At 37.4% G+C, this 22,500-nt stretch overlaps 1 protein-coding gene across 6 annotated transcripts in view; it reads right to left on the reverse strand.

Annotated features, from left to right (window-relative positions):
• Nucleotides 1-455: 455 nt before the first annotated feature.
• The window catches only part of EPS15 (epidermal growth factor receptor pathway substrate 15), a 136,660-nt gene continuing 114,615 nt past the window's right edge, over nucleotides 456-22,500 (reverse strand). For all 6 annotated transcript variants that reach the window (XM_058552390.1, XM_058552387.1, XM_058552389.1 and 3 more), the window contains 5 exons: nucleotides 20,696-20,765; nucleotides 10,452-10,528; nucleotides 8,720-8,882; nucleotides 5,776-5,960; nucleotides 456-2,881 (listed from right to left, as the gene is read on the reverse strand). In XM_058552390.1, the coding sequence (XP_058408373.1) occupies nucleotides 2,735-2,881; nucleotides 5,776-5,960; nucleotides 8,720-8,882; nucleotides 10,452-10,528; nucleotides 20,696-20,765 (642 nt within the window). In that variant the 3' untranslated portion in view covers nucleotides 456-2,734. The remainder of the gene's footprint in view (nucleotides 2,882-5,775; nucleotides 5,961-8,719; nucleotides 8,883-10,451; nucleotides 10,529-20,695; nucleotides 20,766-22,500) is intronic.

The following is a 22,500-nucleotide window of genomic DNA, read 5'->3' on the forward strand; positions in this document are numbered from 1 at the left end:
TAATTAAAATAAATAATATTAAAAAGCTGTCCAAGTACAATCCTTCAGGACAGTCCTGTGAGTTAGGTGTTATGATGTTCATTAGATGAGGAAAATGAGGCTCTAGGAGGCTAAATAACTCTCAAAAATGGCAGACCAGGGATTCCACCCCAGGATTATATGAATTTTTTAGACCACAGTGCCCTCCTAGAGTCCATGTCACAAATCCTCCTTCAACAAATAGATGCTAAGCCACCTGTTTCAGGCACTGTCTCTATGCACACACATTTCCTATTTTTCACAAAAACAGGACATGATAACTAAAAATAATAGTTAACATGCATTGAGTATTTATTCTACACCAGGTACTATCTCAAGCACTTTACACTTATTAATCTGTGCTGATTATATACCTGCCCCTCCTTGGACACAGCATGGACATGAGAGAACTATGTAAAACTCCATTTCAAATAGGATGTGGATAGTATGCTTTATTATTACTTAAAAGTTTATTGTTCTCATAATTACAAGCTACAATTTAGAAGTTTGAAACATAAGAGGAAATTCTATAAAGAGAGCGCAAATAAACCTGAACAAGTATGCAGAAGATGGTTAAAACTTTCTTAGTGCCACTTCGCTCTCAGGAATACTTATCTGCCCTTTTCCAGCACAGGCTCTGGAGCCAGAGTCAACAATGTAAAATATAACCACAAACGACTCTAAGACATTCACCCTACACAAGAGAGCATGGAGATATAGATACATACATATATATATATATTTATATAATATATACATACTTTATATTGGTCCACTGAGTATACATATTTTAACAAAAGATAAGAATCTATGTAATCCAGTTAAACATATATAAGATTAGGGTACACTTATTACATTGAAAGTCGGTGTTTATAAGTTACATATATTTAGTTTTTCCAGAGTGTTTTTTTAATTAAAAAAAATACTTTAAAAGCATTTCAAACATCTGTTCATTTTCCCAGTGCAAAAGAAGGTTGTTCAAGTCAACTTACCTTTTTCCTGAAGTGTAAGGGGAAGGAAAAAACCCAAAACCACTACCTATCACAACTCCCAACACTACCTTCTCAATCAACTTTTGCAATATATCCTTAGGTCACTGAATTAGTTTCTCAAAATTAAAGCCTTGTCATTATAATTCAGCTCTTGCTTGATATGTATGACTTCTATGCTGAAATGTTTCAATTTATAAAAGTAGAAAAAGTTAGCAGTGCAAGAAAGTGGTTTAAGTTTGTTTTAAACTGCAACAGTCCAATTGTGTGTGGAGAGAAAAAAAGCACCGTTTCAAGTTGAAACGAATTGGATATTTGGGAATTTATTCATAGGCTAGGCAATAAGTTACTCTGATTAACACAAATCAATACCATCTTGACTTGGTGACCACAGAGACTTTTAATTAGTTTTTAGGTGCATTTTTCTTTATCTTGGTATTCAATACACTATCTAAGTCAGTAACTGATGTTAAAAAAAACTAAGATTACTCTACAATTTACAGCCTACTTCACAGTCTATTTCAATTCAGCTTGTCTGCTAGGTCAGTTTTACAGGAGATAGGCTTTTATCACATGAAGAGCTTGGATAATTTGGCAGGTCCCTTCTCTCCCAATTAAAAAAACAAGATTTGTTTTGCTAGTCTGCCAATTTTATAGGTGAAAAACAGAGAAGAAGAGAATAAACTATTTTAAACCACAAAGATGGACAAAAAGCAATAATATGATTTAATACATGTCACTTTTTTCATTTGTATTCAGTGAAAATTATTACATTTCAAGTAATTGAGACTTCAATAAAGAAAACAAAAATATATATATACAAAAAATTAAAGTACCTTCCAGTTCTAGCTTGCTGAAGTTTCTTCTGCAAAAGTAAAAAAATAAACCTACCATCAACTAAAGAAGACAGTGCCATAGCAGTGGCAGAATGGTTGCCATGTTAAGATTTTTGCTTACCTTATACTCTCATTGGTATATTTCAGGTAATAAATTTTCTCCACTGTCTAGCACTTAAAATTATGGAGAGGTATCTCTTTATCTAAAATTCTTTAAATCCAGAGAATTTTTTTAAGTATATTTCACACATGAGGCTTTAACATTTTTCTTTAAGAAAAGATTGAGTCCAAAGCTATAATGGTTCAACCTAAATTATCTCTTTTTCAATAGTGGAGTCAATTTACACAAAATATTTTTCCTTGTCTATAAAAAACAAATTGAACAAGATTTTGATTATCAGGAAATACAAACATGCTCTTTAAATTGGCCAATGTGCACTATCAGAAATAGCATGCTCTTTCTCTTCCCCTCTCTACCATTCAAATCGGGAGAATATTGCAAACTTTAAGAACCCACTGGCTATCATTGGAGTAACTATAGAACACAGGTACCACAGGTGAAACTATTTCTCTATATTCCAGAAGGCAGAAGCTTGGGTGCTCTAGCTTTACACAGTAAAAGTAGTATAGGCAGGCAGAAGCTCACAGTAAATGCACAGGAGAACAGGGGCCTAGGTGAAGTCTGACTGTGTTACTGCTTTTACAGGGGGAAAAAAAAAAAAAAGACAAATCTTAAATGGAGTAAAAAAAACCCCAAACTTTTGTCACTGTTACAGGTATCTCAAACGTTTTGTATTCCCATGCTCATAGGTAGTTTTGATACACACTGTAAATAGCTTCAGTATTCAGGAAGAAGAGTGTTGTGTGGTTGGCAAAGGACAGGAGAATTCTTCATGCTTCTGATATCTCAGATTTGCTGAGTGCAATAGCCAGCTCTAAGTCTTCCTGCTCTTGCTGATTCAGTCGGGCAAGCCTTTGCTCTTCCTCTCTCTCACTCTCCCTCTTGGCCCATTCAATCATATCTTCCTCAGAGGGATACTGCCATTTAAAAGACAAATGAAGAAGTGAATGAATAAATTAATGAGTAAAACAAATAAAAAGAAAGAAGGAAAAATACTTTTTACAAAAGGACATTACTTGTTTCACCTGAAGGACTCTGAAAACAGTCTTATTTGTTACTTGTTGAATTGTTTTTCTGAAAACACATTCAGTTTTACTACTTATTTAACTTTAAAAATTAATGTCTACATATAGAAAATCTATAAAGCTAAACATTAAAACATTTAAAAAAAGCAGAAATACTTCAGGTGAATTAGATTTAAAAACAAGAGAGGGCTAGCCTTTTTATCTAATGTAAAACATTTATTACTTCAACTTTAGTGAGCATCCTCACATGATAAATCATTTTCAACTTAATCCCACTGGTGATTTCCTACCTTATCCTAGCCCTTCAGGTACAGAAGAAAGAATATGTTGATTTTCCTATATACAAAATAGTAGTACTGGTATATTAAACAAGATGTGGACCAAATCATTAAATCATTTTTTCAAATGCATTATCAAGATTTTGGCAGGCATTGAGAACTTTTTGACCCAGTCTAAATAAAACCTTAACACTGGTAATTATTAGGTCAGGGAAATATTTTTATCCACTCAAAACAGCAACCTTGGCAGTTACTAAATAAAAAAGTCTGGGGCCAACCCGGTGGCGTAGTGATTAAGATCATGCACTCGGCTTTGGCGGCCCAGGGTTTGCAGGTTCAGATCCTGGGCGTGGACCTACACAGCACTCACCAAGCCATGCTGTGGTGACATCCCACATACAGAAAAATAGAGGAGGATGGGCACAGATGTTAGCTCAGGGCCAATCTTCCTCACCAAAACCTACATACATACATACATACATACATACACACATACATACATACATAAATAAATAAATAAATTCTACTTGGTTTCAAGTCCTGTCATACAGAGGCATACCATAATAGGATGAAATGAAATTACTTTCCAGGCTTTTTGAAAATGGTGCCTTTTTTCGTAGTGAATTAGAGGCCCTTTGAAATTTATAATACTTAACAAATCTTTCATAATGAAAAAAGGAAGACATTCTTATTATGAGCTGCTTTATATTATATACTATATTGAGATTTTGGAGTATGAAATAAGCAAAAGTGCCTCAGCTACTATTCAAGACTTATTCCAACCACATTTTGACTTGCTGAAATCATATTTAAGATATTAAATACCACAAACTGCCAGAAGGTTATTTTATACTAAGAGGATTATAATCTAAAAAGAGCAATTCTGGATTCTCTGCTTGAAACAACTCAAATTCCATCTAACAAAAATTAAATCAATATAATTCTGACACTCTATTTTCTAATATTCAAAATATTGATTCCTATTCTGCTCCTTCACATTCAGAAAAAGCCACTGGAACTAAAAGCCACTGGAACTAAAAGCCACTGGAACTTAGAGTACAGATTCAAAAGGTGGGTAGCTCAGTCTATTCTGTCTGCCTTAGTTGCATGCAGATTCCTGCCTACCTCCTTTCTAACTAGAAACGGCTGCAAGGATAAAGTGACTGGTTGAGCGACCCAGTGCTACACTGAGGGAGACATTTGGCAGACTGCGGCCAGGGTCACCTGGCCATTATATCTCCTATTTCCAAAACCATTTCAAGGGCTTAAGGTGATAAGTAGAGGAAAATTCCTTTGTTACAGAATAGGTAATGATAATGAAGGTCATTTTGCCTGAAAAAAAATTTGGGCAAATGAAACTTTGTTACTCTAAGAATTTTATTAAAAAAAAAAGGCCTGTTTTTACCTGAATAATGGTGGAATATATGTCATTGCTTTATGTCCCTCCGGAGTTTGTTGCCCCATTTCTGTGATCTTATATGCCAGGCCCTGCCTATGCTGTTATCACAGTATCCTTCCATTGTTTGTTTGTTTGTTTTTGTGAGGAAGATCAGCGCTGAGCTAACATCCATGCTAATCCTCCTCTTTTTGCTGAGGAAGACCGGCCCTGAGCTAACATCTATTGCCAATCCTCCTCCTTTTCTTTTTTTTCCCCCAAAGCCCCAGTAGGTAGTTGTATGTCATAGTTGCACATCCTTCTAGTTGCTGTATGTGGGACGCGGCCTCAGCATGGCCGGAGAAGCGGTGTGACAGTGCGCGCCCGGGGTTCCAAACCCGGGCCGCCAGTAGCGGAGCGCGCGCACTTAACCGCTAAGCCCCGGGGCCAGCCCCCTTCCATTGTTTTTACTGGTCTATTTTAGTCATTATGGGAGAATGCAGAGTAAATATGGAAGGCTAGTGAATTAGGGCACTCCAAATAATTAAAGATTGTTTAGCTCCTGACATTCGTATTTATTTCATAAAACTGACATTTACATTTTAAAAACGCTACCATATAAAACCAGACTTTCACTTTCTATTCAAAGAATCCCTGGCCCTGTCCTCTCATATACTAGTTGCTGACTGATGTCCAGAAATCATCAAAGCTTTATACACAAACACACATACACAGTTACAAATACACAAGCTCATTATTGGCATTATTCATCCAGTGGGCAGATAGCAAATGACTCTCTAATGGCCCATCATCCATAACAATTTGCAAAATAACAACTGTCAGGATTTTATTTATATTGTTTACCAAGACCAAGAGAAGAGTTTGCAAAACAACTGGTATATACCACGAGAACTGAGATTACTAAAATCATTTGTGCAATTGAATAATTTTACAACCATCAAAACAGAATCAAACAGAAGTTCTGGTTGGGAGAAGAAGAAAGATCATTTTTAGTATGTTGATAAATTTAGTTTAAATGATGCAAATTTGGCAGATTCCAAAGTAATCTTTGAAAACTCTTCAAGCTGTCAATGGAAAGATTTTCCCCCAAACAGCCCATTCATAGTACTTACAGCACTGAAGTCAGCAAAATTGCTTGGGTCAGCCTCTTTATTGGTAGTGGTAGTAGTAGAAGTGAATGGATCACAAAACACATCAGGATCTTTTTCTTTGGGGCTGTCATTGCCTGGGAAAGGCTGAAATGGATCATTCAGTTTAAAGGGATCAGAAGAATCCAATTTGTTGATGGGTCTTTTCCCTGGATCAAAATCATGACAATTAACTCAACCAGCAAATATGGCAAACACAAACACACAAATATGAACACAGGGAGCATTAAAGAACTGGGGGTGAAGGATGGGTGAGTGCCTAAAACACATTCTTAATATGGTCTTAAATGGCCATAGCAGTCTGTCCTCAAATTTTTCACAATCTCTCAAATACATTCCAGCTCTATGTAGCTAAAAGAAAAAATAGCAAAGGGGGAGGAGATGGGCCAGAAATCATATTTTTGCCCAAAGAGTAAACCTTTTCTTCTCCAAAGCAGCATGTTCCCAAGAAGAGAGAAAAGGATAAAACAGGAGGAGAATGACAAAGAATAAAGACAGAAATGGCCTCTGCTGTTAGGACTTCTGCCTGATAGTTATCCACTAGTAGCAGTAAGGGCAAATGACCTTTCAAAATGCCAATATTATTCAGATTTTTTTCTGGATCTATATACAACACCTAGGAGCATAAAATTAAAGATTATCTTGACAAACCCCACCCACTTTTTGCCACCTACAGTATTTCAAACTTAAGAATAAAGAGAATGTTTTGAAGCGCAGAGCCTAAAACCTTTGTGGTTGCTGACGAACTAATCTTTGACCAAACAACAGCATAGTGTTGCTCATTAACTCATCACTACTTTCAAACAAGTTGTCTAATTTTAAAGTCTTAAACTTAGTACTTCTTGAAGAAAAGATAAGAATGTTAAAATGTGGGCCAGCCTGGTGGCACAGTGGTTCAATTCACGAGCTCCGCTTCTGTGGCCCAGGGTTTGCAGGTTCGGACCCTGGGCACGGACCTACGCAACGCTCATCAAGCTGTGGCAGGCATACCACATATAAAATGGAGGAATATGGGCACAGATGTTAGCTCAGGGCCAATCTTCCTCAGCAAAAGAGGAAGAGGATTGGCAACGGATGTTAGCTCAGGGCTAATCTTCCTCACCAAGAAATAAGACAAAACAAAAGAATGTTAAAATGTCTTCAAATATATATTTTTCCTAAAATGGGATAAGCTGGTAATAGCAATCATAACAACAGATTCTTTCCATCACTGTAGCAGCTTACAAAAGATGTTCATTTCTCATATTTCAATGGATCCTTCCAAAAACCCTGTGAAGGTAGGCAAACTGAGAATTACCGCCACCATCTAACAGCTCAGACAGCTGTTGAAATTGCACACTTAAGATCACAGAGCAGGTCAGAAGATATCCAGAATTAGAACTCAGATCTTTAAGCTCCCAGTCCAGTGCTGTCTCCAACAAACCATCCTTCTTTCCTTGACCTAGAATTTCTACAGTGATATATACTTGCTTTGCTGAAGATTCTTAGATTTAGTTAAAGCACTAGTATATTATTTTACTTAGGACTTAAAAAAATAACCTATTGGCATCATAGGTGTAAAACTTAAATGAGCAAATTGACTCATTTGTTTTTTAATATATTCTGACAACTTTACCCTCTAGCGATATATATGTAGGTTACTTTTCCTGAAAAGATAGAAATCATTTTACTTGTTTACCTGATTTTTCAACAGATAATTGAGTATTAAAAATTATACACGCAATTCTTTAAGTCAAAGAAGAAAAAAATAATCTGCCCAATAAATACCATAGGGAGATACTATGAAAAGGCAAGAATAATAATCTATAACTACTGTGGCTGAAAATTTATCAAGGAATGATATGATATATGATTAAGACAACAATGTACCAGATGTGTCTCCTCACATAACAGCCTACCAGCAATGCAACCACTCAGGGGATTGCCTTTTTAGCTACTTCTCATGAACTTTATTATCTTCATTAAAAACAAAACAAAAAAACCTTTCCTTTGCATAGTGCTAAAAACAAAATGAAACAAAAAACAGAAAAATAAAAATATTAAGAATTTGTTTCTGGGGGCTGGCTTGGTGGCACAGAGGTTAAGTTCACGCATTCCGCTTCGGCGGCCCGGGGTTCCCCTGGTTCGGATCCTGGGCATGGACCCACTCACCACCCATCAAGCCATGCTGAGGCGCCATCCTGTATAGAAGAGCTACATCTATACAACTATGATATACAAGTATGTACTGGGGCTTCGGCGAGAGAAAAAAAAAGGAAGATTGGCAACAGATGTTAGCAAAGGGCCAATCTTGCCTTAAAAAAAAAAAAAAAAAAAAAAAAGCATTTGTTTCTGGACCAAAAGTCACTTTTATAAAATAAAGGAGTCTCTTATTAAGTGAGGTAAATAATATTTTCCTTCAAGAAAAACAATACTTTCTTTTAAATCACTATACTGCTGAATTTTGGATACCAAAAAGGCTATATAGTCTCACATTAAAGGATTTAAGGAAGACTTTACATTTGGCAGGAAAAGAAGGGGACTCTGAATTACTCTTGTCTTATAGAAATTAATTAAAACATCAAAGTGCAGGAAACTGTATTCAAATGGCAACCAATGAGCTTCCAAAAAAGCAAGAGATTTCATGGATACTTTCCTCTTCCCATTTACTGCCTCCCTAAAATAATTTAAAAAGAAATTAGCTCTTGCCAGAAAAGTAACTCAAGACAGTTACACATGCTGGTCTCTTAGGCACATGTCCATAATTCTGTATTGAGGTCAGAACAGACGATAGCAGCAGGCTTCTGCCATGTTCTTTAACGTGTTTTGTTTAAGACCCTTTATATAAGTCTATAAATAAGGCCCACACAATACTTTTCAGAAAGCAAAAAGCATCTAGTTGACGCAGGAAAGGTACCAACTCTCATACCAGGTGGTAGTGGGCAGGGTCTTGTTGGAGTTCCGATCTTCGGTGGCAGTGCTGGGGGTACATCTTCACTTTTGACCAGTGTCTCCTCAAGCACATTTTGTGTAACAACCATGCTGCTGACAGAGCTCGATGTGGCTGAACTAAAAGGATCTTCATTGTTGACCTTTGTTTGAAAAGAAATGTTTATATGTGGTTATATTATACCAACCAAACTGTATATGTAGCCTTTGGAAGAATGATTTTCAATATTATGCAGCCTTATTTCAATTCTGAGAGTACTGACATTTGAGGGCCATTTTGTATTCAGGGCCAAAAGGGAAAATTTTTTTTAAAAAATTGTTCTATATGAGTAGTGATTATAACATCACTACTTACTAAGGGCAACAGATCATACCAAAACAAGCGAACTCTGGATTAAAGGTTTGTTAAGCTTCAGGCAATATAAAACCACCTGAGGGCCATTGTAAAGGGACTGTATGGTTTTCCTCAAATGAATATCTATTCCAAATGATAATCAAAGAAAAAAATATTGATTCCACACTTCCCAATACACTTAAATATAGGAAATTTAATACTAATACCAAAGAAAATGGCATCTTGAAAAACATGAGAGACACCTTAAAAGTCAATTTTTTAGGGCCGGCCCCGTGGCTTAGCGGTTAAGTGCACGCGCTCCGCTGCTGGCGGCCCGGGTGCGGATCCCGGGCGCGCACCAACGCACCGCTTCTCCGGCCATGCTGAGGCCGCGTCCCACATACAGCAACTAGAGGGATGTGCAACTATGACATACAACTACCTACTGGGGCTTTGGGGGACAAATAAATAAATAAAATTAAAAAAAAAAAGTCAATTTTTTAAAGCACACTGATCCCATGGAATGATAAGTCTTAATGTAGGTCTGAAGACCCTGCCTTTCTAATATGAATCACTTTTCTATAATGAATCAGACATTACAATTTTACTTAGGCCAGTGTTTCTCTACAATAGCACTGTATTGCTACTGACATTTTGGGGTGGACATAATTCTATGTTGTGGGGGGCTGAACAGTGCGTTTTAGGATGTTTAACGGCATCCCTGGTCTCTATCCACTAGATATGAATACCCCTTCTTCCCAGTTGTGACAACCAAAAATGTCTCTAGACATTGCCAAATGTTTCCAGGGGTTGGGGGTTGGGTGGTAATTCACCCAGTTGAGAACTAGTGATATAGACAATTTGACATATATTCTAATTTTACTCTTTTGGCCTGAATCAATCCTAGAGCTACAACTGGAAAAGAGTTAGGGGACATATAGTGCTGGACTATGTGTATTAATTATCTTAATATTAACCCTAACAGCCTCAGAACATAAAATCAAGTAACCAACGCAGAGGAGATGGAATGAATGCCCAGATTTTACCAGCTATTGACCCAGGCCATATAACAGGGGAAAAATGTAGTTCAGTTGGAAGAAACATGTTTAAAAACACAGAAGACTCTTAAAATGAAGTTGTTGAGCAAACCTGTCAGTAGAAAATTATAATTAACTGTACCATTCACCATTGTCTTTAGTATAGAAATATGTCTACTTTAATTACATCTTATCTTTCATTTCTATCTAGAATCAACATTTGCTGTGACTCATTGAAATCACGTTGCACTGTCTGTGAGAGGGTTATATAACTTAAAGGAAGGACTGCTGCTTTGGTGGAAAGAGTACATTTTACCTTCCCAATAGTCACTGCAGATTACCTTTGACAATATGCTGAAGTCAGCAAATCCATCTTCAAATGTTTCACTTCCAAAAACAGAAGCAAAGGGGTCTGTGGCTAAAATGAATAAAGAAAATCAATGCAACAGGACAGAAAGACATCAAACTTCATGTCTTCTTTTTTTTTTTCCTTTTTTTTGTTTTTTGCGAGGAAGATCGGCCCTGAGCTAACATCCATGCCAATCCTCCTCTTTTTTTTTCTTTTTTCTTTTTTTTTTTTGCTGAGGAAGACTGGCCCTAAGCTAACATCTGTGCCCATCTTCCTCCACTTTATGTGGGACGCCGCCACAGCATGACCTGACAAGCGGTGCATCAGTGCACGTCCGGGATCCGAACCCGGGCCACCAGCAGTGGAGCACGTGCACTTAACCGCTATGCCACGGGGCCAGCCCCCATGTCCTCTTTCAGTTGGTAACAGTCAGACAGATGAAAAATATCTAATCCCAAATATTAGTTCCTGAATTTATGACTTACATCCACAAAGACAGTAAGCACATTGATATCCCCTAAAGATATATTCCTTTATATAAATCAACTGATGAATGATTTAAGATCAAGAGCAGGTAAACTAACTCGAGGTAAAGTGTTTAAGGCTTGGGAATGCATGTCAAATAATATAGCTCCCATGTGCTTAAACTATTTCTCACAAAGACATCAAGAAGTAAAAAAAGCTAGACACCATTAATTTCACATTTCACACTCATCCTTCTAGGCCCATTTTAAATGCTACCTCATCCACAAAGCCTGGAATAACCTAGGTGTCTCTAATTCCCACAGCAAGAAGTGATGTCTTCCTTCTCTGTGGCACTGACAGCATTCTCGTTTGTACTATGGTTATCTGTGACTGATACATCACCCCTACTGGATTGTGAGGTCCTTTAAAACAGGGACTGAGCCTTATTTAATGAAGAATGAAAGGTCAAAAAAGATTTGTTGACCATACAGTAAATCCAAAAAAATAAGAAGATATAGTTCTTATCCCTGAAAATCTCACAGTCTAGTGAGAGACACGGAAACAAATAATAATAAAACAACCTTAAATGAGCTATTAGAGAGGTATGAAAACCTGTATAAGGAGTCACTATCCATCTGGGAGAACAGGAAGTGTCAAAGAAGCCCTGACATTTGAGCCAGGTCTTTTAAATAAGGAACAGAGTTTGCCAAATAGATGGTGGCGAGGGAGAGAAAGCTATTTCAGGCAGAAGGAACAGTAATTGTGAAAGCAATTATCTAACCACTGTTCCACAGGCATGAGAAGCTATCTGTTCCATCATAGTGTACTTACCAAATGGACTAACATTTTCAGCTGGAACAAACTGCTCTACTTTGAGACAGGCTTCACCTGTTCAGGCATAAGGGCTACCAATAAAGTCAAAGAATGTTTATAGGAATTGCTGCTTGATACAGGAAAATAGAAAGAAACAAAGGAAGGAGGGGAAAGAGAACTGCAAAAGAGAGGGTAAGACAGCAAGCAAAGAGGCACAGAAAAATTCTCCTAGCTGGGCAGCCACATGCAAAAGAATGAAAGTAGACCATTATCTTACACCATACACAAAAGTTAACTCAAAATGGATTAAAGACTTGAATGTAAGACCTGAAACCATGAAACTTCTGGAAGAAAACACAGGCAGTACACTCTTGGACATCAGTGTTAGCAGCATATTTTCAAGTACCACGTCTGACCGGGTAAGGGAAATAATAGAAAAAATAAACAACTGGGAGTACATCAAACTAAAAAGTTTCTGCACAGCAAAGGAAACCATCAACAAAATGAAAAGACAACCTAACAATTGGCAGAAGATATTTGCAAACCATGTATTTGATAAGGGGTTAATGTCCAAAATATATAAATAACTCATACCTCTCAACAACAAAAAAACTAACAACCCAATTAAAAAATGGGCAAAAGATTTGAACAGACATTTCTCCAAAGAAGATACACAGATAGCCAACAGACACATAAAAAGAAGTTCAACATAGTGATTATCAGGGAAATGCAAACCAAAACTACAATGAGATATCACCTCATGCCTGTCAGAATGGCTATAATTAACAAGACAGGAAATAACATGTGTTGGAGAGGATGCGGAGAAGAGGGAACTCCCATACACTGCTGGTGGGAGTGCAAACTGGTGCAGCCACTATGAAAAACAGTATGGAGATTCCTCAAAAAATTATGAATAAAACTACCATAGGATCCAGCTATTCCACTGCTGGGTATTTATCCAAAGAACATGAAAACACGAATGCGTAAAAATATATGCACCTCTATGTTCACTGCAGCATTATTGACAATAGCCACGACTAGGAAGCAAACTAGGTGCCCATGAAGGGACGAACTGATAAAGAAGATGTGGTATATATAGACAATGGAATACTACTCACCCATAAAAAATGATGAAATCATGCCATTTGTGACAACATGGATGGACCTTGAGGACATTATGCTAAGCAAAATAAGTCAGAGGGAGAAAGTCAAATACCATGTGATCTCACTCATAAACAGAAGATAAAAACAAAAACAAACACAGAGACAGAGATTGGATTGGCGGTTACCAGAGGGGAAGGGAGGAAGGAGGAGGGTGAAAGGGGTGATTAGGCACACGTGTATGGTGATGGATTGTAATTAGTCTTTGTGTGGTGAACATGATGTAATCTACACAGAAATCAAAATATGATGTACACTCAAAATTTATATAATGTTATAAACCAATGTTACTGCAAAAGGAAGGGAAGGGAAGGAGAAGGGAAGGGAAGGAGAAGGGAAGGGAAGGAGAAGGGAAGGGAAGGAAAAAGGAAGGGAAGGGAAGGAAAAGGGAAGGGAAGGAAAAGGGAAGGGAAGGAAAAGGGAAGGGAAGGGAAGGGAAGGGAAGGGAAGGAAAGGAAAGAAAAAGAAAAGAAAAGAAGAAAAGAAAAGAAAAGAAATTCTCCTTGTTCTTCCTCAACTCTTGGTCTTTACATCAAATCAGTTTCAGAACAAAAGTGTGCCCACCCAGCCATTTAAATGTGTAAAGTGTGCCTTTACCTCTAAAAATGAGTACACCAGGGACATAAACAGAAGAAGGGGAAGGAAGATATATATATATTATTTTTGTTTGCATTGTCACCAAGACAATCACAGGGTGGAGGAAGTAAGTAAAAGGGGGTGAGTAGAAACACAGAAAAAAATCAGTCCATTAGGGATACACCAACCACTCTGAACCTGAGGGCAAGGTTGCAAGTCCAGAGTTATAAGAAATCCTACAGCTTTAGCTATAAAAGATGTTTTATCACTACATTATCTGCTGAGTCTCACAGCCTGGGGCGCAGCCTAGCCACGGGTGCTGTGTCAAGCTTTCCCTTCTTTCTCCTCCCCTTCCTGTAATTCCTGATGCCATAGCAGCTGAGGTACAGCCTCAGCAGGGTGCAGACGCTCTCCTGATTGGTAGAGGGTGACAAGGGAAAAGCAGTTGGGCTCATTTCACTGGACTGAAAAATCTGCTTCATGCTTTTTCTCCACCGTTGTCCCACAGCTTTTACAAGAAGGCATAACACATGTGGCAATAGTACTGAGTTAGGTCAGGTTTGACTGAAATATTGTGAAGTATATATTGTAAAAGAAATTAATAAAAAATATGACATTTGTGTATCAAGAATATGCTACATGTAGCCTACTGGAGTTTTTCTACACTTTCTTCACTAGAATAAATGACCTATTCAGCATTGGTCCAAACACTGGGGCACATATCCTGGATGAATGACAAAGCACTTTTGCCCCAAATTAGAGAATTACGATTTTGGCAAGAACTTTCTCACATACTGATCATGGTTGATATGAAACAGAGGCCTATACAGACACTGGAAGGACTCACTGAATGTGAACTTGTTCAGATTGCATACAAGACACCTGCTGAGGAGTCCCAGAAACACTTGGAGAAGAACTCAGAAGGTGGCTTTCTTCCTCTTGATGCACACAGGAGCTATGGGCCAGCAGAATGAGGCTTTAAATGCAAACATGACCTCACTAACACCCTCTTCTCCCCCAAGAATAAAGGTAATGAACATTTTGGAAAAATACATAAAAGCATAATAAGAAAAATATCATCTATAAGCTCATTATCAGATATAACCCTCACTAATATTTTAGCATACTTCTTTAACAGCTTTTTTTCCTGGTATTTTTTTCCCTTACATATTTGACGATCATACTATGCTGATACGCTTTTTTTGTGAGGTGTGAATGGTAAAGCTACATTTTAGGCATATCACTTTTTATCCCATTACCCTGATTTAATTCACAGCATGCATCAGTACTCGACATATTATATATTTCTTTATTGCCTATCTTTCCCATACAAGCTCTATAAAGACAAGAACTTTGTTTTGTTCACTACTGTATCCTTAAGGCCTAGAACAAGGTCTGGCAAATAGGAGATGCTCATACTTATCGAAAATGTTCAAAGAAAAAAGGGACAGAAACTGTCTATTTATTAAGGATCTTCCAAAAAGATAACATAACATATCTTAGCACAACCAGCTGACCAACAAGGAATAAGGGAAACCAGTTTCAAGGCTCATAAATAATCTCCATAAAACAGCTGTCTACCCGAGAATCCTGAGAAGAGGAAGAAAACTTTTTTTCCCCAAATGACCCATTCATGACCCACAGATAATCAAGCTCAAGTTCAGAGAAAACTTTCAAGAGATACTCATGAATAATCTGAGGTGTAGATGTTGGTCATTAATAAAGGATCCATTTTCTCAAGCTGGTCTCCAATTCATTCATTCAGTCACTCATTCACTCACTCACTGACCCATTCATCCACTCACATTTACTAAGCATCTATTATGTTCAAGGCTAGGTACTGCGGATTTAGAGTGGAATAAGACACAACACCTACCTTCAAGGAACTCATGATTTAATTGAGTGATATACATGTATACAACTGCCACACAGTAAGTGTTAAGGTTCAAAGAGAGCAGAAGAGAAGCAATACCTAGGTTTATGAGGAGGAAGCAAAGAAGACTTTACAAAAAATGTTTCACTTTCTTTTATTTGTGGACAGAAAAGAGGTGGGAGAAGAGGGAGACATATGCACACTATACACAAATATATTCATGCACTACATAGTGACGTTTTGGTAAACCACGGACTACATATAGGACGATGGTGGTGTCACAAGATTAGTGCCACACAGCCTAGGTGTGTAGTAGGCTATACCATCTAGGTTTGTGTAAATACACTGTATGATGTTCACACAACAATGAAATAGCCTAACGATGCATTTCTCAGAATATATCCCCATCATTAAGCGATGCAAGACTGTACACAAATCCACACCTGCTCACGTACACACATTTTTTTCATTCAAAAAGTTAAGTGGCCTTGAAGAGACAGTTACGGCCTGTGGTTTGTGGAAATGGAGAAAATTAGAGAAGAAACATGAAAGAAAGCAGAGCCTAAGAATAGTAAAATATGCGAACATCTGTGTGCTTAGCCTGAGTCATTGTCTACAAAAACGAAGACCTACTTGGCATTTTACTACTGCTAGAGTCAAAGACGCTCTGGGGAGGCCATGAGCTCCCTTCTACATCCTCAGGATATTATAAAGCTTTAGTTAAGAGTTGGAAGGACTCTGCATTTTCTCAGTCAGGAGTTAGTAAAATATTCCATGCAAAAAATTTTCTAGCACCAGAACTAATCTCCCTTTATACTGAAGTGGCAAAAGAATTTTTACAAGTCAAAATAAAAATAAAAATCTCTCTCTCTCCATTGTCCCTATTTAACTTGGAACTAACAGAGTATATTACAAGTAACATTAGTTTGTGTTTGGAAACCATTAAACCAAAAAGTAGTAGTAGTAGTAGTAGTAATAATAACAGCAGCTACCATATACTACGATAGGAACCACAATAAACACTTGAACATGCATTATCTCATTTAACCTACCCAACAAATCATGAGGTATAATTATGAACCTCATTTTATAGTTTAAGAAACTGAGACTAAAAAAACCTAAGCAACTAGCAATTTTATCTGAATAAGTGCAGGTAGCTGGACTCAAGCACCCATGTTCTAATCATGACAACCCCTCTGTAGACTGTTTATGTTTGCATTCAATTCAAAATCTTATGACAGTGCAGCAGATTTGAGACAAATCATTAATTCATTTCTTCAGCAGTCAACTGGTAAGCCTCTGCCACGTCCCAGAAGCTCTGGAGTAGAAAAACAGGGATGCAACCAAGCCTCCCAGGTCTCTACTTGGGCAACTGAGTCGATGGTAATACTATTAACAGAGATGTTTAGTATTGTTTTATATTTCATAGGGTGGACAACTTTACTTTCAGACATATACCTATGACACATTAAGTAAAAGACCATCAAATATAAATACATATTATACAAATATAATACAGATAATATAATAAATAATATATAATAATATACTAATATAGGTAATATATAATATAAATGACAATAAAAATTATACACACATAAACACATATCTGGAGCACAAGGCTAGTGACCTAGACTTGTGGTTAGTAACATGATCAAATGTTAAGACAGACAACTCTGGCAGTCATGTAAGGACTGGCAAGTAAAGAGACTGGAGGCAATTTAGTATCCTAGTCCACGTAAACCATGATGAGGACCCAAACAAAGCTGAGCATAAGGAGGAACAGACAATCACAGTCCATTTGGGGGTAAAAAATCAGGAGTTGGCAATTTATTGGAGGTGAGGAATGATAGAGAAGAAGTCTAGGATGATTGGCTGAGGGTCAGTAATAGTGTCATTAATACAGAAAGAACGTAGGAGGAGGTAAAGATTTGCTTTTTATTTTTGTTCATACTATATTTTGAAGGAGAGACTAATTAGAAAAGATGACTATTTCAATTTTAAGCATTGTTGAGCATGACACCTAAAAGGAAATATCCAGCAGGTAACTTGAAGGTACTGGAGGCTCAGAAGAGAGTTCAGGACTAGAGGACTAAATCGAGGAGTCATCACAAAATAGGCTGTAGCTGAAGGCACAGAACTGGACAATGCCACCCCAGGAAGTGAGAAGAGCAGAAGCACCAGGCTAAATACAGAACTAAAAAGATAACCTCTACTCTTTAGCTTTTTCTCCAAGACATTGAGATTATTCTCTTGCTCTCGTTTTGAATAAAAGGAGACATCTGTCCCAGATACCTCCTGGGAGCAAGCCGTCCTGAGGGAACAGAGACCAGCAGAATATAGGGCAACAGGAAAATCTTTTAGAACATATTAGATTAGCAGTTCTCAAAGTGCGGTCCATAGACCCCCGAGTCCCCAACACCCTTTTAGGGAGGTCTGTAAGGTCAAAACTATTTTCAGAATATGAAGATGTTATTTATCTTTCTCATGGTGTTGATATTTGCAAAAATGTCACAAAACCAATGGTGGGTAAAACTGCTGATGGCTTAGTGGGAATCAAGGTGGTGGCACCCAACTTTACTGGCTGGTAGCCATTGTATTCTTCCCCATCACAAACTCGCAGGGGGAAGAAAAAGGCCAACTGCACCTAAGAATGTCTGTCCTTGATGAATCAATAAAAATTATTAGTTTTAATAAATTGTGACCCTTTGGTACACACAATTTTTAAAATTCTGAGTGACAAAATGGGAAATATGCATAAAGCACTTCTGCTGAGTACCAAAGGATGATGGTTATCTGGAGGAAAAGCACTTGCCTGATAGTCTGAGAAAGAAGCTAACTAGCTGCTTTTTTCATGGAATGTCATTTTTACTTGAAAAAAGTGACAGATAAACAATGGTTATTCAGATTTGAGTATCTGGTAACATTTCCTCCAAAACAAATAAAGCTGAGTCTATCACTTTGAGGAAAAAAGATGTGGTTAGAGATATAAATCAGCATATAGATGGTATGGAAAGCCACGAAACCAAATGAGATCCCCAAGGCAGTACAGATAGAGAAAAAAAGAGGTCCAGAGTCTACGACCTAAAGCAACACAACACAAAGAAGTTGGGGGAAAGCAGAAGAATCAGCAAAGGAGACAAAAGGAATGACCAAAGAGGTTAGCAGAAAATCAGAGACCTCATCTGAATGTAGGTCCTCCTATTACTACTTCTTTAACTTTGTGAAACAGCTTCATCTCCCCATGTCTTGATTTCCTTGTCTGTACAATAAACATAATATCAATTATCTCATGTAGTTGCTGTGAGAATTAAATGAGACCAAGTACATATGAGAAAATGGTTAGCACATGGAGCGCTGGAACCACACAAGTGCTCAATAAATGGTATCTATTATTGTTACGATTAACAACAATAAATCTTAGCCCCCTCCCAGGCTATTATAGTCATTTATCCTACCACTTTACAGGAAATGAGCTGGGAGCTGGAATTGAAAGAGAAGACCAACAGAGGCAATAGAAACCTCTACAGTAAGGCTGCAATCGACCACTTCAGCCCTAACCTGACTATTCCTCTATCTATAAATAAGCTTTATCAAAATGTCTATTTTCCTTGAACATGTCTCCTGCCTCCACTCCTTGCTCATGTCACTCTCTCTGCTTTACATACTCTGGTTCCATATCTACTTATTAAAAACTCTAGCCCATTCTTTCTTTTTTTGTGTGAGGAAGATTAGCCCTGAGATAACATCTGTTGCCAATCATCCTCTTTTTGCTGAGAAAGGTTGGCCCTGGGCTAACATCCATGCTCATCTTCCTCTACCTTATATGGAACGCCACCACAGCATGGCTTGACAAGTGGTGGGTCAGTCCACGCCAGGGATCCAAATCTGCGAACTCCAGGCCACTGAAGCGGAGCACACAGACTTAACCACTACGCCACCGGCCAGCCCCCCAGCCCATTCTTTCAAGGCATACCACAAAAGCGACCTTCTGCTTTAAAATCATTTATGATTTACCCCAAATAGAGGTGATCTCCCTTTCCTTTAAATTTCTGCAGCTTTATGAACTCTCATAGCACTTACCATACCTTAGTGTGGGCAATCAAAAGTTAATTATAAATGTATTAACTTTTCATTTTATTCTCTTAGGTTACCCCTTCTAATCACATAATATCCCAGCAATATATTGAACTTTATCAGTTCAATAATGAGAGTCTAAAAAAGCACATATATTTTAAAAAGATATAATTTAACCACTGTTACTACAATAAGCCTTTTAGAAATCTTATTTGCTATCATTCTAAATTTTGGTTTAAACTAATACCCAGTACTACATTAAATCTTGTTTTCTATATATCTGCTTTTTACATTCCTTCTTCTTGCTACTCACGTGGGAAGTTAATTTTCAACCTGAAAACAAGTAACACACACTGCTAAATCTCATCTTGTTACAATTTGTACAATACAAGAAATCCAAACTGTGAAGGCATTTCTACTAATCTTTCTCTATGCTCATAATCCTCAATTTGCCACCATCAGCAAATTTGTGTACTGCATAACTCACCCTAATTTCATGTGGAAAAATAAGGCAACCAATTTCCAGCATGATATTTACATGTTTTGAGTCCACTTCCCTCTAATTCCCTGCTCTCCTACACAATAGCTGGTCTGTTTAATTTTTAAATGAATAGTGAGAAAGAAGCCGAGTTAGTTGAAAAAACTTTTAGACTCTGTTAGACTTAGGTAGACTTAGGTGTGAATCTTGGCTTCACCTGATTAAAATCCAGCAAACCATATAATCTTGATCAAGTTACTTAATGTTCTGGTCCTCAGTTTGCTGATCTTTAAAATGGGAATATTACTTAAAAGGTTATTAAAATAATATGTGGAAAATTAGATATCATAAATAAAGCATGAAGACTGGATGCTAGAATAACATTTAGCTTTTCTTTGTATTATTAACACAACCTATGCACTATTTGTAAAGTTATTATCATTACCTATTGGAAACCACTAATTTTTTAATTTAGGCCAAGATCCATAAGAGTCAATGCTGACTTTGAAACTGCCAAGCAACACTGCCTTTTATGAAGCAAAAAACTTTTATTGGTTTTACTGATATCAGCTATGGGACATATTCTAGTAAAATACTTAACATGAACAATAAATGAGAAGATAAGTAGAAAGTGATACACAAACACTTATCATCATTATTATTGGTAATTACAATTGGGTATAACTGTGCAATAAAAGTAAATAAACAGGACAAATATATTTGGAGACCAAAATAAGTGTAAAAAAAAGGGTAATGTTTACTGTTCAAAGAAATCGATAAATTATTTCCTTACCTGAATCGCTAGCTGCAACAACAACTGTTCCACCAGGAGCAAAAGGATCATTGTGCTTCAACATTTCTACCTAAACAAATTACACAAAACTATGACCGAGAGAGGCAATATTTTATAGCTGAACCCTCAGTGCCACACTAAAGAAAATATTCTTTACAAACTCTAAATTAAGGAATACAAGGCATTAGGAACAAATGTCTCCCACTACTGATTTGCAATCTTATTAAATCGAAACCATACGTATCATTTTCTTTTTTTTATAATTTTATTTATTTATTTATTTTTCCCCCAAAGCCCCAGTAGATAGTTGTATGTCATAGTTGCACATCCTTCCAGTTGCTGTACGTGGGACGCGGCCTCAGCATGGCTGGACAAGCAGTGTGTCGGTGCGCGCCCGGGATCCGAACCCGGGCCACCAGCAGCGGAGCGCATGCACTTAACTGCTAAGTCACGGGGCTGGCCCCATATCATTTTCTAATCTTCTTTTATTGTGAAATATAACATCCATTCAGAAAAGAGTATGAAACATATGTACAGTTTAACAAATAAGTATCAAATGAACATCTATGTAATCATCTCCTAGGAAACTGCCAACACCTCAGAAGTCTTTGCGCACCCCTTCCCAATCACAATCCCATCTCTCCTCTGTAGAGGTAATTACCATCCTGACTTTGGTAGTAATCATTTCTTTACTTTTCTTCATAATTTTGCTACTTGTATAGATGCACACTATTTCAAATTTTTATTTTGAAATAATTTTATATTTTTAGAACTGTTGTAAAGCTTATACAGAGAGTTCCCATCCACCCTTCACCCAGCTTCCTCTAATGTTAATATCTCATATAATCATGGTACATCTACTAAAACTAAGGAATTAACACTGGTACAAAACTATGAACTACAGACTTTATTTGAATTTCATCAGTTTTTCCATTAATGTCCTTTTCCTATTCCAGGGTGATATGCTGCATTTAGGATGCATACTATTCTAACTCAAATATCCTAGTACTTAAATCAGAAAATGCTAGATTTCCATTTTCTAATTGTTATCTAAAAATACTTCTAGCATTCTGCCCCTTGGAGGAAACACACATGCTTGAGAGAGAGAGAGAGAGTGAGAGAGCAAGCGCAAGTGTGCAAGTGTGCTTCCTGCTAAAAAGATCCTGCCACTTGCAATAATAAGCCGTGTAAAAATCTGGATCAAGTGGCAAAGGTGAGTGGCTAAAAGAGTGACGACTTTACCATAAGCCAAAGATTCTTGCTACTGAATTGTCTTCTGACTTTACTTTTTAACCTTAGTCAAACAAATTGTATATTTAGGAAGATAACTGAACTTTCTCTTTCTCTTAAAAAAGGCTCTTTTTAAGAGGCCAGCCAAAAGACAGGTGAAAGGGGTGTGAAAAGAGTTTGAGAATATTTATCTCCTACTCAGACTCATGGCTATCAATGTCCTCTGTATTACAGGCTCTATTTCTATTTTTTTTTTTTTGTGATTTTTCTGACTCCCAGCTTTTTATTTATTTATCTTGTGAGGAAGATCAGCCCTGAGCTAACATCCACGCTAATCCTCTTCTTTTTGCTGAGGAAGACCAGCTCTGAGCTAACATCTATTGCCAATCCTCCTCCTTTTTTTGCCCCAAAGCCCCAGTAGATAGTTGTATGTCATAGTTGCACATCCTTCTAGTTGCTGTACGTGGGACGCGGCCTCAGGATGGCCTGAGAAGTGGTGCCTCAGTGCGCGCCCAGGATCCGAACCCGGGCTGCCAGTAGTGGAGCGCGCGCACTTAACCACTAAGCCACGGGGC

This window comes from Diceros bicornis, chromosome 13 (genome assembly GCF_020826845.1).
Source record: "Diceros bicornis minor isolate mBicDic1 chromosome 13, mDicBic1.mat.cur, whole genome shotgun sequence".
Classification (NCBI taxonomy): domain Eukaryota; kingdom Metazoa; phylum Chordata; class Mammalia; order Perissodactyla; family Rhinocerotidae; genus Diceros; species Diceros bicornis.